General features: G+C 39.3%; 1 protein-coding gene across 1 annotated transcript in view; it reads left to right on the top strand.

Moving 5' to 3' along the window:
• Window positions 1-3,628: 3,628 nt before the first annotated feature.
• The window catches only part of dgat1a (diacylglycerol O-acyltransferase 1a), a 26,355-nt gene continuing 9,176 nt past the window's right edge, over window positions 3,629-20,807 (top strand). The window contains exons 1-7 of the mRNA XM_053612859.1: window positions 3,629-3,935; window positions 6,994-7,081; window positions 14,924-14,964; window positions 16,612-16,697; window positions 17,906-17,958; window positions 18,077-18,182; window positions 19,664-19,792. Of these exons, the coding sequence (XP_053468834.1) occupies window positions 3,727-3,935; window positions 6,994-7,081; window positions 14,924-14,964; window positions 16,612-16,697; window positions 17,906-17,958; window positions 18,077-18,182; window positions 19,664-19,792 (712 nt within the window). The 5' untranslated portion in view covers window positions 3,629-3,726. The remainder of the gene's footprint in view (window positions 3,936-6,993; window positions 7,082-14,923; window positions 14,965-16,611; window positions 16,698-17,905; window positions 17,959-18,076; window positions 18,183-19,663; window positions 19,793-20,807) is intronic.

The following is a 20,807-nucleotide window of genomic DNA, read 5'->3' as shown; positions in this document are numbered from 1 at the left end:
CCGGTGGCTCAACCGAACATGATTGCAGGAATTGATTCCCCAGCGTTGAGCCTATTGGTTGACAGGCGTTAAAAGCTCGAATCCGATTGGTCGGTTTTCCGTGCGCTACTCCAGCAGGAGCGCTATAAACAAGGGAGCATGGTCGTGTTGCCAGGTTTGTAAGAAACCCTTTAAAAATCCTAAAGCTCACCCATTATTGTTTTGAAGCGTGCTTAATTTTGTTTTAGAGGTCTCATACAATAGATTTACACGCATCCGAGGTCAAAAAACACTTTAATGTGCTCATAATTTAAACTGCAGCATCAGCTTTTCCCCAGTGTCATAAACGACTCGTTAAATGATCCGTTCTAAAGGATTCATTCGTAACTCGTCCAGAGAGCATACTCTGCTCTGATTGGTCAGATGTCCCAGTCTGTTGTGATTGGTCTACCGCTGTCAGCGTGTTTCAAAAAGGAAATGCCCACTGCCATAACAAGTTTCAGCTCCATCGGAAAAAATTAAGACCAGAGGCGTGTTTTTTTTTGTTACAAACCTACGTAGGTTAGTACAGGAAGTAACTCTGGAATCACTAGCGAGTCATTTCAGCTGTTCAGAATCGGTTCCTTGTTTTGGGAGTCAGTAACTCTGTTTGTTGTGCACTTTGATTTGTGAAACTTTGCAGACTTTTTACATTCACAAACAGCTCTATAACACACTACATGAAAGGTAATATCTGAAAAACCATAATAGGTGCACTTTAATATTGTAAATAGATATACTGTGGTTACGATTAAAAATGTTGCATAAATAAAATCAGTGTAAACAAGAATATTTCAATATTCTAGAGTAAATTCATATCAAATAATTTCATATGAAATCTTAATAAATTAGTTTCTTTGACAGATATCCTATTATTTCATTAAGATAAGACTCTTTAACTTGACATAACTTTGTTGAAGGAGCTCTACGGGGAAAGTGCATATCATTTTTAATGCTGATTTGCTAAATATGGATTGTCTCACAGTAAAGTTGTATTCTACTGAGTAATTTTCAATAACAGTAGCAATGACAGCTGCAAGGCTTATATTAATGTACTTGTTCTCATACATTACAGTTTCTATAGTGTGTATGTACACGGTGACTTGTATAAACGATGATCCACGCAAACAGATTAAAAAAAACAACAAAAAAAACATGTTTAACTATAGATATGGTGAAGTTTTCTGTGACATGCTTTTTTTTAAGCATTTTTGGAAGGAGTCTCCAGTGTCAGTGTTTTGTAAGAGTCAAAGGTAAAGCTGTAACTGTTACATTTTTCCAAGTTTTCTGTTGTAGGAAAGTCTTCAGGATAGAAGAGTTTACACTTTCTTGTTTCTGGTGACATAGCAAGCTGCATTTTCCTTGCCTTATTAACTTCAAGAGCTAGTGAAGAGAGAAGCTGGTGAGGGAAAGATTGTTTATACAGTTGCAATCAAAATGATTCAACCCCCCATTGCAAATCAGGTTTATTGGCAAAATGTACAGACTTTCAGCTGTTTGAAATGAACAAATCAAACAAAAGCACTTGGAATAGTTCAACACAACGCATGCTTCAAGTGGTTTCCCCAAATTCAACTGAAAATGAATGAGAGAAAGACAGGGGAACGTGCGCGAGACAGACCGAGTGTCTGCGCGAGAGAGGCCGAGTGTGTCCGAAAGTGCGCGAGAGAAACCGAGTGTGTCCGAAAGTGCGCGCGAGAGACCGAGTGTGTCCGAAAGTGCGCGAGAGAAACCGAGTGTGTTCGAAAGTGCGCGAGAGACACCGAGTGTGTCCGCGAGCGGGAGAGAAAGTGCGCCAACTGCTCACACACTCGCTCATAAAGCCATACAAAGGAAACGCCGTGGAAAGACTGAAAGCTGGACTTATTAAATTGCCAATTGAAGGCAAGAAAATGTTTGCGCATGCTCTTTAACCGGTTCACACGCTCTGTAGTAGAGTGTGAGAGTCAGTTAGGTGTGTTCACGCATAGCAGCTGCTGTCTATGTGCGCGTGTCGTACCTGAAGGTGTACACTAGGGGGCAGTGTTACCATGCTGAAAAAGAACAATAGAAACCTTAATATAGATTTACTGGGTTTTAATGGTTATAATGGGAATTGTATTGGTTTTAATGGAAACTGTAATGGTCCCTGTGGGTCTCTACTGGTCATTTGTTGCCTTCGGTGGTATATTATGTCTAGTGGATACCATTATTGACCAATAATGGTAATGTGTATGGTTTTAATGGTTAGCTGATGGTTTGTAATGGTATTTGTAGTGGAAACATTAGAATTTTTGTGATTGTTTCTAGTGGGTTTTTTTTTCAGCAGGGACATAGTCCAAACATAAAGTTGTTTCACTGTAGCATGGAGAATGAATAAAAGAAGCAAAGCACAAGAAAAAGGGGTATTTTGTTTTTCATGTCACATTTGATCATTTGATGCAATATTACACTCAGATTTGTGTTTGTTTTCCATGCACCTCGTTCACCCTAGGTCTCCATCTCTCCCTCCAAGCATTCATTTTGCATAATTCATTCTTTTAAATGACGAACTTGGAGTATTACACTGCGCATGCACATCTTCTATTTAAGTCCATGCAGTAATATAATTCTGTCCTAAAGTCTGCTGCCCAGTCTGCATGGCAAGTCAAAGATATCTATTCAAAACAGAAACTCAGCTCCTTCCAAACAGCTCCTTCAATGTGTTGATGTAATTTCCACTGCAACAGGAAGTCAGGGCTGGACATATCGAGTGGCGCCTCCTGCTTTTTAAATAGCCAACAGTGTTTGGCTCACCTCACAACCCAGGCTAAGCCGTACTTCACAGAGTACCATGGACGTGAGTCAGAGCAATAACGATGCGTTGGATTCACTTGTGGAGGATTTTTCTCCACCTCCTTCACCTGTTCCAGAGGACCTCACAGAATCTTCTACCCATGGAGTCGGGCCGTATCAAATCGAGCCAAAAACAAAGGGTGACGGTTCTAATGAGGAGGCAGGTGGTCATTCAAGCCATTTCCTTCTGAATCAACTTAAATTTGGAATGAACCGTACGACCCAGGCTTGCTGATATGATTTCTCTCGCTCAACAATGGCAACTTCGGCAAGGTGATTTTTATAATGTTGGGTGCGGGACACTTCAGGTTCTAGAGAGCATTTGATTGGACAGAATATCTGATGAGATGCTGAAGTGCAGAATGATGTCATCAAAATTGTTGATCCCTATATTTACATTTATGGCATTTGGCAGACACCCTTATCCAGAGTGACTTACATTTATATCATTTTATACAACTGAGCAATTGAGGGTTAAGGGCCTTGCCCAAGGGCCCAACAGTGGTAGCTTGGCAGTGCTGGGGCTTGAACTCCTGATCTTCTGATCAGTAACCCAGTGCCTTTAACCACTGCATATCTTTTGGAGTACACAAGCTTATAGACAACCTGAAGGCTGACATGAACATACTAAAAGCCACAAAAGGTTTACAAAAATTTTGATTTCGAGGACTTAAATATCCTTCCTCCATCAGGCCACTCCCACTACTGATCTGTCGCGCACCATGTGCGGAGCATGGGCTTGCGTTGACCCAAGTGAACACACCCATCTCTCTCTTTTCTTCTTCCTTTTCTTAAACACGACTCACGGATCTCAAAGATGAGTTCCTGCATGAGAGTCTGACCCAGTCCTGCATCATTCACGATGTCTCGGTCAGCCCTGTCCTAGATGGAAACATGGGCGACAGGCGCGAGAGAGGCGCCGTGACGCGCAGGCGGAGAACCGTGACGATCTGCAGCGAAGCCGCAGCGGCGGGCGCGAGCTCGAAACGCACGGACAGGCGCGAGCAGAGCGGCGGTGACACCTCCCGCAACGCGATCGCCAGCTGCGAGCACGTGCACGAGACGGCCAAGAGCAAAGAGGATGGCCTTAAGGACAAGATCAGGTAAAGTCGGAGGTTAGATCGGATACAGAGAGTCCATTCGCTCCAGTCTCGCAGGTGATGAATAGTTAGTTGCATGTGCAGGAGCTCTGACAGTGCTCGTGGTTATAACATCAAGACGTGACATATAACAGCCATAAGTGATTATAATGCATATCAGAAGCAAATATTGATCACCAGCATTTATGATATTAATTGACTCATCTGATCAATACTTTAATTTTAATGCATATTTCTGATCTTGGTGTTTTCCCTGCTGTAAACTAACCCCCCCCCCCTCCCCCTCCCCAAAGTGTAATGAACTGATTATTAACTGATGGAAATAACCAGGTCTGGAATTAATACTCCTCTAATCAGAAGCTGGGATCAATATTTTAATGAGGTCCAATTTTCTCCTTTTATTTATTTATTTATTTGTTTGTTTGTTTTAATAAATCAAATTTGAGTTTAAGTATTTTTTTGCCATCTTCAAACCTTCAATCAGCCTTCATTTGTGAAAATATTGAACTATAATCAAAATCTGTTGTGTAAATCAGTTCCATAGCACTGTCATGTCCACTGACAACGACATTAAAGAGTATAGCTGATTACAGAGTCAACTTTGAGAACATGAAAACTCTTGCCTCTATCTGGCTTGATCTAACAGGAAGGACAGGATTCTTCACGTTACAGATATAATATCGCCTGATCTACATTATATGCTGATTTCTGAATGATGTCGTGTAATATTACGTCAATAATAGTTAACAACGGACTTTCCCATGCTCATAGTATGTTTTCAGTGAGTAAGGTCACAAAACTATTAATGTGTTTGTTGTAGCCAACTATGGGTTTGTCACTGGCAAATTTTTAGTGTCCTCATAAACACTCATATTTATATGTTCTCGCATGTACGTTTATATCATAGCTACACTTTATGGCTAAAAGTATGTGCACACCTGACCATCACACCCATATGTGCTTGTTGAAGATTTAGCCCTCCCTATAATAACCCCCACTCTTCTGGGAAGGCTTTCCACTAGATTTTGGAGCGTGGCCTCTCAAAGAGATTTTTTTTTTTTTCCCCATTTAACAACAAGAGCATTAGTGAGGTCAGGCCCTGATGTTGGGCGAGGAGGTCTGGGGTGCAGTCGGTGTTCCAGTTCATCCCAAAGGTGTTCAGTGGGGTTGAAGTCAGGCCACTCGCGTTCTTCCACACCATCCTTGGCAAACCGTGTCTTCATGGAGCTCACTTTATGCACAGGGGCATTGTCATGCTGGAACAGGTTGAGGCTTCTTGGTTCCAGTGAAAGAGAAATCACAATACTCCAGAATACAAAGACATTTTATACAACTGTGTGCTTCCAACATTGTGGCAACAGTTTGGGGAAGAACCACATGTGGGTGTGATGGTCAGGTGTCCACATACTTTTAGTCATGTCAGATGTTAGCCTGTAATATGTGATATGTTCGTTGCAAATCTCTCGACAAGAAATCAAAGGCTGGCAGTGTAGCGTCTCGGGGATGTAAGCTAGATAAAACATATAAAAGAGATACAAACATAAGGAGTGAGTAAATCTATGAGTACAACCAAAGTGTGTCCTCTGAGATCAGTTGAGATCAGATTGGGGTAGTCTCGCAAGGCAAATCGGTTACTGTATAATCAGGTTGTTGTTTTTGCCATGTTGAGTTTGATAATGTGAGGGGTTCGACACAAATCTTCCAAAACTCAAGGTCGGAATTTTAGTGTCCTTATAGATAATCACAGCCGTGTCTGAAGTGTCTAACGAAACACAACAATCCAATCATAGATCAGAACAGTTGACGGTTAAGCGCCTTGTTCAAAAGCATTCTTTTTAAGGCCATGGTTGTGTTAGGATTTAACCTCACAACTTTTTAGTAATAATCACAGAACCTTAATCACTGCCGCTGCATATCGTTTCTGGGCTTCTATTAAAACTGTAGACGTTAAGCTGCCTTCATGTGCTTGTTAGACCGAGATCTTTCCTATTTTTAAAGTTGTAATTATGACGTGCACTGCACCACTAACCCTATGGCCTAGTTGGTGAATACTTAAAATAAAATTGCGTCCAGAGAAATAAAGACCATCATTGTGTGAAGCTGGCTTTCCTTTCACATGAAGAAAGAGTAAATGCATGAATATTGAAAATTCTGGGCCAGGCTCTGGGTTACTGATCAGAAGGTCACGGGTTCAAGCCCCAGCACTGCCAAGATGCCACTGTTGGGCCCTTGAGCAAGGCTCTTAACCCTCTCTGCTCCAGGGGGCGCTGTATCATGGCATCACGTCTCACACTATATGACCGTGTGCTCTGACCCCAACCTCGTAACATGCTGGGATATGTGAAGAAATTTAAAAAAAAAAATTTTTATGTGACCTCAAGTTTTTATAGGTGACCAATAAATAAAGAAAAGAAAATGCGCATGGACAAAATTGGATTTAATTTCATCATATTTGATGAACTTATTAAAACATATTTATTAAAACAACTTAGCAATTCCCATTATTAAAACAACAGACTTCAGTGATTTCCACTATTTTATGTGGAAAGCCGGCATACAAGTGGTCCTGTTATTAAATATTTAATTGTATTATATAATAGTATAATAATTCCATAATAGTATATATACATAAACTATCAAAATGCTGTAAAATCTAAATAAGAGAGATTTGTTATGTTAGAAATAAACACAATGTAGCATGCCGTTATAGGAAATTCATTCAGGCATGTCCCCAAGTGTTTTATTCCTCTTTTACCACGGCGGTTTGATAATGATAACGATATTTATTTATTTAAAAAACTACATTATATTTACATTCAATGTTGTGGAACGTCCACAAAACAAGTTAGTTCCTGTTATCCTGAAAAACAACAACAACAACAACAACAACAACACAATATTTCATGCTACCAAGAACCTGCAAATTGCAAACATCACCATCCTTGAACAGTTGAACAATATCACAGCATGGCTTGTTGTTTTCACAGTAAAAATGTCATCTCCAATCGGGATTTTACGAATGTTCCACGCCTAAACCTTTTTGCCCTTGTTGTCTCTTCAGCTGCCATCGGCTCCAGGAGTCACTGCTCAGCTCGGAGAGCGGCTACAGCAACTACAGAGGAATCCTCAACTGGTGTGTGGTCATGCTGGTAAGAGCTCCATCATGGTCAACAAACCGTTTCAGCTTCAACGCAGACACAAAGGAAATGCTGCCGCACTGTTTCCCTTTTCTCATCTCTTTTAGATTAGTGTTCTGTTTAAGCAATATCACGTTGCTTTTATACAGCAGGTCTACAAACACGAAAGTAATTTTTAGGAAGTGAAATTTCAGACACAATACGGCCAAAAGTTCTGGCTCTGTTAGCAGAAATAGGTCTTGAAGAAGCCTCAGTCAGTTTATAGCATGTCGGCTAGCTCACGTTGGTTTGTACATTCACTTTAAAGGTGCTTCTGGTTCCCTTCTTCCTTTTCATCTTCATCTGATGATCTTTCATATTTTAAGTCAAAAGCTGTATTTCTTCTCAAATACATCTTATGGATGCATGCTGGAATGCATAATCAGTGATGTTCCTGGGGTTTGTGGGTATTTCAGGTCTTTCAATATCAAACACTCTCGCTCAGGTGACCCGGTTGTTGGGTTAACAGTCCCCGGCCTGCGTCCCAGCAACAGTAGACCAAGGGCCTGCCTTCTTACTCGAAAGCCAATGTGTGGCTCTCTCTGCGGCATCAGTAGTAGATTTCATGGCCCTCATTTTTTTCCAGTCCTATTATGCCTAGCTGGGTCAGGACTTTGCCTTGTGCCCGATGCTCCCTGGGATAGGGTCCAGGTTCCCCGTGATCCTGAAAAGGAGTAAGTGGTAGAAGATGGATGGATGGATGGATGGATGGGTCAGGACTTTACAGAATGAGTGGTCTGCAAAGCCTCGTCAGCCGACCTCTGTTGGTTCACAGCAAGTGTCCCAGTCCTATTCTTGGACTGCTCTACCAATTCCTGGTACTTGGCACGCTTCTTTTCATATGCCTCAAAATTAGTCCCATGTGCTTTATCAATCCACACATCCACTCAGTTGCACAACAAACAACTGAACTCTGGTCCACTAAGCGCTTGAGTTCTCGGTCCTCGTCATGTTTCAGTTTGTTAACGGTGAAAACACAGCTTTATGAAGGTCCACACCAAAATGTGCTTCTAGCATCGCGGTAACACTTCATTTCAGCTCTAATACAGTAAGCATTAAGTTCCAGTAAAGGCTTGCAGATCTAAACCAATAAGACCACAGGGAATGCTAATAACGCGGAAATGCGAAATTGCTAATAACACATTATACAGAAGTGTTTACTAACCGTTATTATCCTGCGATCTCCGGACTGGATATAAAACCACAGAGTCAAGAAGCGTTTAAGAGTGCGTTCTATAAAGGATCAATCACAGGGTTAGATGGGAGGAGACGCAGCACAAAACACAGCTTGATGCAGCTGGAAATTGCACTTGTAATGCTGCAGGAATGAACGTTTCACAAACTGCGCCTGTACCTGGCTACTAAATTCTCAGTGCAAACTGTAAACGCTGCCGTAAAGCCAAAGTCCTTTAATAAAATCAAATAAATTGAATAAAGGTGATTGAGTCAGAATGAGTGTGGATGGCATTAATATGGCTGATATGCTGATTTGATTAACGTGGTTTTAATGAAAAGACCGCTACGTACAGAATAATTTATTTCATATTATTAAAAATCGATATTTTTTATAAATGTTCTGACATGGGGGCACGGTGGCTTAGCACGTCTGTATAATAAAAAAAAAAACAGGCCCTGGACAAGCAGAATCAAGAGATGTCATTTCTCTAAATAGTTCTTGCAAGGTGCTGAAATGGCTTTGTATCACAGATCATTTTTTTTTGTATCATTTGTGTCATAAATTTGGGGAATTAGTAACTACGGGGGGGGGGGGGGGGCAAATACATTTTCACACAGGCCCAGTTGGTATTGGATAACTTTTTTTATTCAATACATAACATTATCACTCAAAAAAACAGTTTTGTGTTTACTCAGGTTGCCTCTGTTTTATCTTTGATATTGTTTTAATTTAGTATGAGATATACGCAAAAACAGAAGAAATCAGGGCGAATGCTTTTGCACAGCACTGTATGACGAAGAGAAGCACAGATTGTGCTTATCAGCAATGCAAATGCGGAGATGGCGTCACTCTGCTTTGCACGGTTATTGTGAGAACGTGAACTCGGTCATGAAAGGAGTGACTTGGATGAAGCAACAGTGACTTGGCTTTGTTCCACTGCTTGCCACATTCATCCGAGTCAAACAGACAACTTTCTTACCCTCTGTCTCTCCTCACCATCGAACTCACTCCTCACACTCCAGGAGTCGTCTTTATACAGTCGTACATCAGCCGTGTGCTTGTTTCTCTCACCCACGTTCTTATGATAGAAATTAAACTTGGCTTCCTATGCAACGAGACGGCTAATTTAAAAACATTTCCCATTATTGTGTAGTTAAATGCGTTGATGTATGAAAAGCAAAACCTGCAGCCAAATCCAACCTGATCACTGGTGTAATTTACTTCCCAGTATAAGTATTTAATCTGTGATGGATTATGCTGAAACAGGGTCTGGGGTGCTATGATTTAAAAATGGAATAATATAAAAAAAAAAAATAGTACATTCGTGTATATATGTATGTACAGTTGCAATCAAAATGATTCAACCCTCAGTGCAAATCAGGTTTATTGTCAAAATGTACAGATTTTCAGCTGTTTGCCAAGAACAAATCAAACAAAAGCAGTTGAAATAGTTCAACACAACGAATGCTTCAAGTGGTTTCCCCAAATTCAACTGAAAATGCAACTTATAATGACTTCTCCAGTCTCAAAATTATTCACCCCTTCATGGTAAGCATCTTTAGAACTTAGTAGAGCAAACTTTTGCTGTTATGACCTGCTGCAAATGAGATGCATAGCTTCTGGTAGCGTTCCTGAGGAATCTTAGTTCAGTCCTCATGAGCAATGGAGTCCAGTTCAGTAATATTCTTGGGTTTGCGTGCTGCAACCACCTTCTTCAAATCTCACCAGAGACTTTCTATGGGGTTCAAGTCAGGTGACTGTGATGGCCCTGTAGAATCTTCCAGGACTTCCTCTGCAACCAAGACTTGGTGGAATTTGAGGTATGCTTGGGATCATCGTCCTGTTGGAAGGTCCAATGACGCCCAAGCTTCAGCTCCCTCACAGACGGCATGAAGTTTTCTCCTAGGATTTCCTGATACTTCAATGAATCCATCTGGTTCAACTAATGAAGCCCTTGATTAGTTGCATCAGGTGTGCTTGAGACAACACCTGTTTTGCATATTTATGCTGTTGTGAGGGATTCTGTGGAGGGGGTTGAATAATTTTGAGACTGGAGAAGTCATTATAAGTTGGATTTTCAGTTGAATTTGGGAAAACCACTTGAAGCATTCGTTATGTTGAACTATATCAATTGAAAGAGTTCAACTGAATGTCTGTAAATTTTGACAATAAACCTGATTTGCAATGGGGGTTGTATAATTTTGATTGCAACTGTATGTATTTACTTATTTATTTATTTCCAAAACACTGGTGTCACCAGTCCATTGCTGGCCTCCATGCACACACATAACCACACCTAGGGGCAGTTTATCTTAATAATAATGAGTCGTTATTATTGAGTCTTTAGCCAGTTCACTTACTGGCATCTGACAGTGGGAGGAAACCTTAGAACCCGGAGGAAACCCACGTGAACAAGGGGTGAATGTATGTTGAAACTCAACACAGACAGTAAACTGGGGACCAAATCCTGGACCCTAGAGCTGTGAGATGGTAATGCTGCCTACTGTGCCACACCATGCCGCCCAAAACGATACCATTAGGAGCGAATATTTGCCAATGTGCTAATAATTTTACCACATAGGTTTTTAACAGACAATAATACAATAATCTTCTTGGAAAAAAATTGCCTTTGAGTGGAAAGATACCCAGTACTAGAAACTCAATGCTGCAATCTGTTAGCGTACTGGCATCATACTAAAGCTACACAGCCTTAAACATCGAAGACCATCATTTTATATGAGTTGCTTGGAGAATTGTTTTGTCCGTAGGTTCCAGGACCTTTTATCTCCTTGGCGACTCATTGGATCATAATACACTTGGTGTCCTGGGACTTCCTGCTTTACAAATTAGCACCCAGGGTCCTCACCCTCACCCCCACTCTTTACCTTTTACCCTGTTCTCTCACCCACTGACCTCTGGACACACTCACATGGAGCAACTGGCTCTGGTTCAGCCTTCTGAACATGCTGTCTATGCATGTCGACCGTGGTGTCCGTGCCGGTCTATCCAGCAGTGACTAAAGATAGTCTACATAAACAAAAATGCAGCATATTTGAATGACTTCATCATTACCTTATCGACCTGAAATGTCTCTAGGTAAATTTGATTTATTTATGCACCCTAATCAAAACCCAACCTTTTCACTTTAATTCCGATGAATGAATTCTTGGAAGTATCACATGTTCCGTTTAAAAATAAACACCCATTTCTCCTGCAGCTCAGAGGAAAACTAGCGAGAGAGAGAGAGAGAGAGAGAGAGAGATCAAAAGACCATCAAAAGTCCTCTAGTGTCTTTTAGGGATTCGTGTTAGAATTTGGCTGAAAATATTCTAATCGGTAATTGAGCCGATTGCCCTCTATGCCAATGAGGTGTGGGGTCCACTAACCAATCAAGAATTCGCCAAATGGGAAAAACCATCCGGTTGAAACCCTGCGTGAAGAATTCTGTAAAAATCCAATTCTGGAAACACCTAAAACCACACTGACACCTCAGACCAGAACAACAAAGTCAAACAAATCAGATTAGACCAAATTACAATACAAATGAAACTAAACTATTGGGAAACCCACCTATTGGGAAACCCAAACACAACAACAGAGTAAAATGCAATGCTATTTGGCCCTAAAAAGACAGTACACCATGGCAGACTATCGGTACACAGTGACAGATAAAAAACCAAGAAGCCACTGACCCCTGTCATTGTATTTAAAAAAACATTGTTTAAAATCACGTGCTTGCTTTCGAGAATAACTTCTTGAGTATAAATCTATATAACTATATAAATATGTGTACCACAGAAATACATATATATATATATATATGTATTCCGCTGTTGAATTCTCAAATCTGATTGGTCAGAAGGAGTTGATAAATTTTCTATAACAGCAGCTCTGACAGTTGTTCTGTTCACCAAGCAAAAATGCGCTCGTTGTAATACACAACAATAAAGTATATGTAATGTGTAATAAATCCTTTCTATCATAGCAATGTACAATCTAAGTCTAATAATAAACATGTTAAAAAGTTTTATTTTTAATACGGTGAGTTTGATGTTTTCTGACATGGGAAAGTGTTCAGGACATAGGAGTTTGCAGGTTCTCTGTAACATGACTTTCTATAATCTTATTAACTTCAACAGAAGGGGAAAAAATAGAGGCTGATGAAGAAATGACCAGTTGCTACAACAGGAAGTGATACGTTTTGTAGATGTTCCAGATAGGGCTGGGTGATATGGACAAAAATCATATACCACAATATGGATAACTTCATATCTTGAAATGATCTATAATCACGATTTCTCTCAAATGGATGAAAAAAAGTTCTGTACAAAACAAAATGCATGTATTTGCGACCGCTTTTTGGTTATTCTTTGAACTAAACACCGGTGAAAGGCACTTTTTCTTTTCCCCTTTTATTTGGAAATGGCATTGAACAGGACTATCACAAATGAGAACAAGAAAAACGTAAAGCAGAGAAAACGGGAACAATATGAATACAAAATAGTATACAAATACAAAAAATTCCTCATCTTTTAGTTGCCTGTTCTGTGTCAGTGTGTTGTGAGGAGTTTCGCTCTGAGTCACACTCCTCCATGCTTGTTTTTGTTATAGCGCATTGCTAGTAGATCCTAGCGCCGACCTTAGTGACATAAATTGGCTGTCGAAAAGTGGATTTTGCGACGCTGGTGATATAGATGATATAGGAAAATATCTATCAACAGACTTTTTCTATCGTCTATACCCTCTCTCCTTCTGTCGAGCCACACATGATTTTATGGAGATGCCAGAGATCCTGACCCTTTCTGCACTCCGGACCTGCCCGATCCATCCTGATGTCCTACCTCTGGATGGAGCTCTCATCAACTGGAGACTACAGTCTGGAGATTGCTGAGGACGGTACCACTTGAAGTACCATGGGAATGGTTTTGGACCTGAATTCCACATGGACATTCTCGCTGTGGTTGCTGGGACTACGGTTGCTACTTTGGCCTTGGGACTGCAATTACCACATGCAGTTTTACACTCAGGTCTCCTTTAGTGAACAGTGGACTAGTTCAACAAACAGACTTCATATAAAACCATAATGAACTTTCTTTTACGTTCACACTATCCGTTGTTACCCAGATGAGGACGGGTTCCCTTCTGAGTCTGGTTCCTCTCAAGGTTTCTTTCTCATATCATCTTAGAGAGTTTTTCCTCGCCACCATCGCCACCGTCTCGCTCAATAGGGATAAATTCACACACTTAAAATCTCTATCCTATGTTTATATGTTTCTGTAAAGCTGCTTTGAGACAATACGCTATACAAATATTTTTCAACACACACACTTATCCAGCTTGAAACACACAGAGTTGTTTCCATCCCTTGGATTTTTGGTTTGACTCCGTCCAGGTACTAGAAACTGGATCACGTCTGACTCCACCCCCTGGACTTTTCGTTCTGCAGTGAGCGGTACTCGCTTGAGGTCGGGAAAATACCTCTCAAGTCTTCTGTACATCTGCGCTAAGAAGCAGTAGCTCGGACATATTTTTTGGGATGGAAACAGGTGCGAATATCCCAATGAGCTGGTGGATTTTAAAATGCCACACCCCATTTTTTGCCACTTTAACACAGCATGTTAACTGATGGTGGTGAAAATAGCAATAGATGGGAAAATTGACTTGTGGCCAAGCAATATAGCTGCCTTTGTAAAGGCAACATGGACGCATTTTGGTCAATGTTTGGACCAAAACAAGCATGAAAATCAAATCCCACTGGACTGGTGGATTTGAAAATGTCACACCTTCTTTTGCACTACTTAAATTTATGATGGTGAAATAGCAATCGGTGGGAAAACTCAGCTTGAGGCCAACCAGAAAAGCAACAAGTTGGTGTTACCTAGCAAACTGAAAAGGCAGGTCCATCAAATAATTGAGTTGCTGTTATTTGGTCATGGCTGCCATGTCAGTATCTGCCTACAGCGCTCTGAAGAGTGGTACTGTAGCAGCGCCAAAATAGGTCAGTGTGTCCAAATGCCCTTATTTGTGTCTGTGTGAATGACTTGTTGCTTAGTAACCATGCTTCTTTTTTGCCTTGCTGTAATAGTGCTGGGGGTGTTAAGAAGGTGTAGACAGCACTCCTGGCCATTACGGGTTACTTATTGTTTACGAATACATGAATATGTGAATATGTGCATGCAGATTCTTTATCTGGACAGGAAACGTGAGTAGGGCGCGAATGTGAGGCTTGCAGAGGGGCTCATTGTGGCAAAGTTCCTCCAGTGGAAAGCGTCCATATGAGCGTCGTTGTAATGAGGTCAGGCTGCAGTTTTGCAGCATGCTGTCTAAAACCAGTCACATTTTTATGTACTACATCTGTGATGCCAAAAAGTCGCATAAAACACAGTACACCATGATGTTTTCCAAGAGCTCAATTGTTAACACCCTTCTTTATTGACCTATAAAGGAATTTACTGGTAATCCAGTCTGGTATCTCATGGCTAAAGACTTTGATCCCCTGTGATAGCAGTTTTGTTTTGTTTTTACAACCCTATAGATCATGTGGTTAATGGTGATCATTGCGATACAAAAATCTTCCAATTATTAACTATAACATTGTCGAAACAGACAAATTGACACGTCTTTCTTTGTTTTTGAAGGTTTTGTCCAATGCACGCCTTTTCCTGGAGAACCTCATAAAGTAAGTGCATGGTACATGGTACCTTTTAGTATCTTGGTTATCTAAGTGTTACTTTCACAATACTGACAATGAGTCGCCTACATGCATTACACTGGATAAATTCAACACCAACAGAATCCAGGAAGAAGAGAAGTTAGCGCAAATGGTTAATGCATTAACCATTACAGGCTACAACAGCAGAAGACCACATTGATCCCACCGTAGATGTAGCTCATCCAGCTCAAGTTTCAATGTATTGTGTGTTTTGAGATGCTTTTCTGTTCGCCACAGTTGTAAAGAGTAGCTATTTGAGTTAGCATAGCTTTCCTGTCAGCTTGAACCAGTTTGGCCATTCTCCTCTGACCTCTCTCATCACCAAGGCGTAAATCACTGGATGTTTTGTTTGTTTGTTTGTTTTTGGGAGATTTTTTTTTGCACCATTCTGTGTAAAATCTAGAGACTGTTGTGCATAAATATTCCAGGAGATCAACAGTTTCCGAATTACTCAAACCAGACTAACTGGCACCAACAACATGATTTTATTCATTTCACTGCTGCCACATTATTGGCTGATTGGATAATTGCATGAATGAACAGGTGTACAGGTGTTATTAATAAAGTGGATGATTACTGTTTACACAGATGGGTGACATTAAAGGGGGGGGGGGCACGGGGGCTCTTTTTTGCTTTGGGGCATTTATATATTTTTGCTAGCACAGCTTAGCCACGCTCGTCCCCTTACAGAGAAGCATGATTGAAAAATCCGTGACCTTTATCCTGTGACGTAATATTCCTATCCTGATGGGAGCGGTCTCTTCCAAAGATGACCCCGCCCCCTTCCACAGGGCACAAGATTAAGTAGTAAATTTAACAAGTGTATAAAAAGATAAAGATGAGTATATGAGGTGTATAAAACAGATAAAGATGAAAATATGAAGATAAAAGAATAAAGATCAATAAAGAAGGGTATACGCTAAGTGTACTAAGGATATAACACGGTGCCGTTATCTGTATAGGTTTAGTGCTCGAAATATTCATATCTGCTTTCGTATTTGGACTCAAAGTGGAAGGATTAAGGAATAGTGACTCTCGTGTTAATATCATGTTAATGAACTTGGCATTTGTTCAGTGAGCAGGGTTGCCAGGTTCTGCGTATAAAATCTGCATATCTGCATATATAAGAAATGTGCACTACTGTGAACTTGTTTTCCACGGACAGACTGAAAAAAATGTCTACCTTTTCATACGCCTAAACAATGTGAGTCGGTTGAACAAAGTCTTTTTTCTCATAATTGCATTTTTTGACCGTGCAGTACACGGTTATAGAAGGGAATTATTTATATTCGTACTATTCAATGTCACCCAGATGAGGATGGATTCCCTTTGGAGTCTGCTTCCTTTCAAGGTTTCTTCCTCATGTCGTCTCATTCTGGGGTGTGAATATTTTCTGAAACCTGGCAACCGCATAGGATTTTGTGTCATCCTTTGTGTTCCCAGTCTTGCTGCACACCTAGTCTCAAGCTTCTTGTAAAAAAAAAAAAAAAAACAAAAAGAAAGAAAGAAAGAGTAATTTGTTTACTGTCCGTACCTGTGTTCGTATTCGTTTAGGACACTATGTCTGTTTGCTTCAGTGGTTTCATCATGTTTATTCTCTGTTCATCTGTACAGATATGGCATACTTGTGGACCCCATCCAGGTGGTCTCCCTCTTCTTGAAGGACCCATACAGCTGGCCCGCTGCATGCCTTATCATTGGTAATTGATAGTTTTTAGCTTATGATTTAGCAGTTACAGTTTGCAGACCTACTTTAGGCACAAAATCTGTTCATATTATACGTTTCTGTCACTATATATTTCACATCTACTCTTCTGTCATTATTCAGGCAAGAAAAAAGGCCATATTTTCATTCCCTCTTTATAATAGGCACAAAAACATTTTATTTCATTTCATTTCATTCCTCATTTAAACACAAAACCTACCATATTGTACTTTTTCAAAGGTTAATTTAGGCAAAAAAAAAAAAAAAACTATTCACATTTTGCTTTTCTGTTCTTATTTATGCATAAAACTTATTATATGTCACTCTTCTAGTCTTATTTAGTTACAAAACGTATCACATTTGTCTTTTTACTTTATTTATGAACCTAAAACATGTCAAAAACTGTCAATATTCCACTCTTCTGTCTTTACTTAGGACACGAAATGAACCTTGTCTCATTTCTGTTCTTATTTAGAGACGAAACCTAGTCACATTACAGGCTTTTACACCTCATGACAGGCTTTATGCTAAAGAAGGACAGAAAACTTAAAAAAAAATATCCATGACGTTTAGAATCGAAATCATAGAGAAAAGAGTGGAATATGGACTAAATGAAAAAGACAGAATCGGAGTACATCCAGAATAATGACGGAGGAGTAGAATCAGTGAGTGCGTTAATAAGATCAAGGAAAGGTGCCTATGTAAAGACAGGTTTAATAGATCGAATGCCTAAATAAGGACAGTGGAGAGAAATGTGTACAGGTTTGTGCCTATATAAAGGTAGAACGAGTACAATACGGACAGGTTTTATGCTAAAGAATGCAGAAAATCAAAACATGAATACATTTAATAGAACTTAAATGAAGAGAGAAGAGGACAGGTTTCGTGTTTTAATCAAAAAGACTTTGAAGAATCAGAGTACAATGAGTAAGTGCAGTCTTATCTCCTTATTTAAGTGCAATACTTTTTTGTCCTTTTGGCACTAAACTTCTCATATTTACGCCAAAGAAATGGTCATACTGTGATTTTCGCTTTTCAGTGTACATGCTTATATTATTCAGGCATGAAACCGGTCCATATATCATCCGTATATCCTTATTTAGGATATAAATAGATCATGAGCTGCGGTTTCCTAATCGATGTTTCCTGCTGTCGCACTACAGTAAGGTTGCGCGGGTCTGATTTGCGGATTTGTTCTTTCAGCATCTAACGCGTTTATCATGGCAGCTCTACACACGGAAAGACAGCTGGCGATGGTGAGAGTCGCACTGCACGAATGCTTCAGGAGAGTTTCGAACTAAAGTCAGCTGTATAAGTACGTAGTAATGATAATCGTATGCACAGATGTATTATATTTTCGTCACTTGCTTTCAGGGCAGAATCTCAGAGAGCACTGGGACGTTCCTTTACTGCATCAATCTCATGGCTGTTTTGTGCTTTCCATCAGCCACCGTCCACACACTGACCTCTATGACCCCAGGTACCGTTTCCTTCATATACGTACACAAGAGATGATCTGTTAATGCTGTAGGCCTCTGGACATATCTTAATCTGTATTGTAAAGTGTGTCACTCTGAGAACTGCCCGGTTTACACTTCCTCAGGAAGAGCACTTGTTTTACTCCAACACCATTTTGGGCTGTGATTAAAAGTTTCAAATCTATATTTCGGTCCAAACAGGATGCTGATCCGTGTCAGATTTTCTTAGAGCTGTGCGAACCGCTAATATTCTTAGATTAGATTTTTATATGTGGACCTTCTGATCCTAATTTTGAGAGCTGTAGCTGACCTCTAGAGCAAATAATCTTTGTTTAGGACATCTCCTTTCTTTCTTTCTTTCCCTCTCTCTCTCTTTCTTTCTTTTTTTTTTTCTCTAACACACGTAGCTATAAATGTACCAGCCTTAGCCTTAGCCTTAGCCTTGGAGTTTTGTTGGACTTTTGTATGGACTAAAGAAATAGCTTTCGGAAATATCTTTTCTTTGAAGCTTTTTCTTGGTTCGTTTACATTTCTCTCATTTCTCTTTAGCCTCTGCTGGATTTTATTCATTTGTGTCCTGCTTGATTTACAGATTTCTAAAATAGGTTTTTAAAAATCTGTAACATACACTCCTTGCGTAACATAAACTGCTTGTGGTACGGGCCATTTTTTTTAAAAAAATGACGGTTATTTAATTTGTTTGTTTGTTCGCTTGCGAATTCGTTCGTTTTTATTTACGTATAGTGCCCTCCACTAATATTGGCACCCTTGGTAAATATGAGCAAAGAAGGCTGTGAAAAATCCTCTTTATTGTTTTATTTTAGATAAAACTGTGTTGTGTTGGCAGCTGTTTGATATCCATGAGAGCAGAGTGTTTTTCTGAATTTTTTTTTAAACAAAAGATCAAAAAGTTCAACAATAAAGATAATTTTTCACAGCCTTCTTTGCTCATATTTACCAAGGGTGCCAAAAATTGTGGAGGGCACTGTAAGTATTTTTTTTATATAGGTATTTGATTGTTTGTTGGTTTATTTCTTCTTCCTTTTCTTTACTCTCTCTCTCTCTCTCTCTCTCTCTCTCTCTTAAGTGGCATTAATGTCTATTAAAAAATTATATATTTCTAACCAAGTGCTTTTTGTCCCCTAGTGGGTGGATTGGTGTATTTTAAATTTAATTTTTTGTAGATAATATATTTGGACTATGAAGGATTATGGACGGTATTGATTTGGAAAATGTGTCCATTCAGATTACGCACAATTACATGCACCAATGTGAAGCATCAAGACATTTAATTAATGAATTTTCATTAAATTTATTTAAATCTTTAAATTACTCTCATTAACAATGAGAATATTGTAGTTTTCGCTCTGTTGTTGTTATTATGCACTGGTTGAAATTTCCAACATTAACCTAATTGTACCCTGTGTGTGCACATGTGTGTGTGTGTGCGTGTGTGTGTGTGTGTGTGTGTGTGTGTTTGCAGTGGGTGGAATCATTGCACTATTAGTATACACAGTCCTCTTTCTGAAGCTCTACTCCTACAGGGATGTGAATAAATGGTGCCGGGAAATCAGACACGTCCAAGCCCGAAAACTGTCTCGCTCCAACTCCTGTGAGTACAAACATCACACACACTGCACACCGCACACGTCCGACTGCTGCGTGACTAGTTATATGAAATAAAATACTCGACTCGGTGTTCAACAATATGTTATTTGAAACTAAGAAATATCCTAATTTGATTGAAAAATGTCTCAATATCAGTGTTTATTTTTAATTATTTTCCCCCAAAGTGTTACAATTATTATTCTTTTTGCCTTTTAATGAGTTACACTGTTAGTGTCCATGTGATTGTAACTCCTTAAGAACACACTTTTTAAAATGAACATTAGTAAATAATAGAGATGCACCGATTCTAAATTTCTCAGCCGATACGATAACCGATCATTCAGAGCGATATCGGCCGATACCGATAACCGATACCGAGAGTTCTACCTTCTATATCTTCTTTTAAATGAATAATAATTAATTCCATAATTCTGAAAGATAAACTAAAACAAACATAAACAAATAAAAAACTTTATTCTCTCCATTTCAACAAGTTGTTTGACAGTAACTGGTCTCATAAACAAACACACATTAATTAACATGAACACATGGACTCAATTCTGAAGATTAAAGTAAGATTATTAACTTATTGAATGTTATTAATTCATATTAACATTGACTGAATTGTAAAAAAAAAAAAAAAAACCTCCTGTTAGTCTCACATTCACTCTCCACAAACACAAACATTTCTACTCCATCATTAACATCAAACTGGTCATATATAATATAAACCTTTTTATATATTAACATTAACTGTATATGAAATATACTACTCTACAAATATATTGTTCTGTGCAATATATATATATATATATATATATATATATATATATATATATATATATATATATATATATATATATATATATATATTTGTCAACTCATCTTCATTTAAATCTTTCAACAGTGTACTGGAGCTCTAATTCAGCGTGAGCAGAGCAGCAAAATAAAATAGACCCGACACCGAAACTCCCGCTTCACTGCTGCTCACTTCCGGTGTAAAAGTTGATCAGTGCAGA

The sequence above is a fragment of the Ictalurus furcatus genome, chromosome 24 (assembly GCF_023375685.1).
Source record: "Ictalurus furcatus strain D&B chromosome 24, Billie_1.0, whole genome shotgun sequence".
NCBI classification, from domain to species: Eukaryota; Metazoa; Chordata; class Actinopteri; order Siluriformes; family Ictaluridae; genus Ictalurus; species Ictalurus furcatus.
The sequence above is the reverse complement of the archived record's forward strand: the minus strand, read 5'-3'. Positions and strand labels throughout refer to the sequence as shown.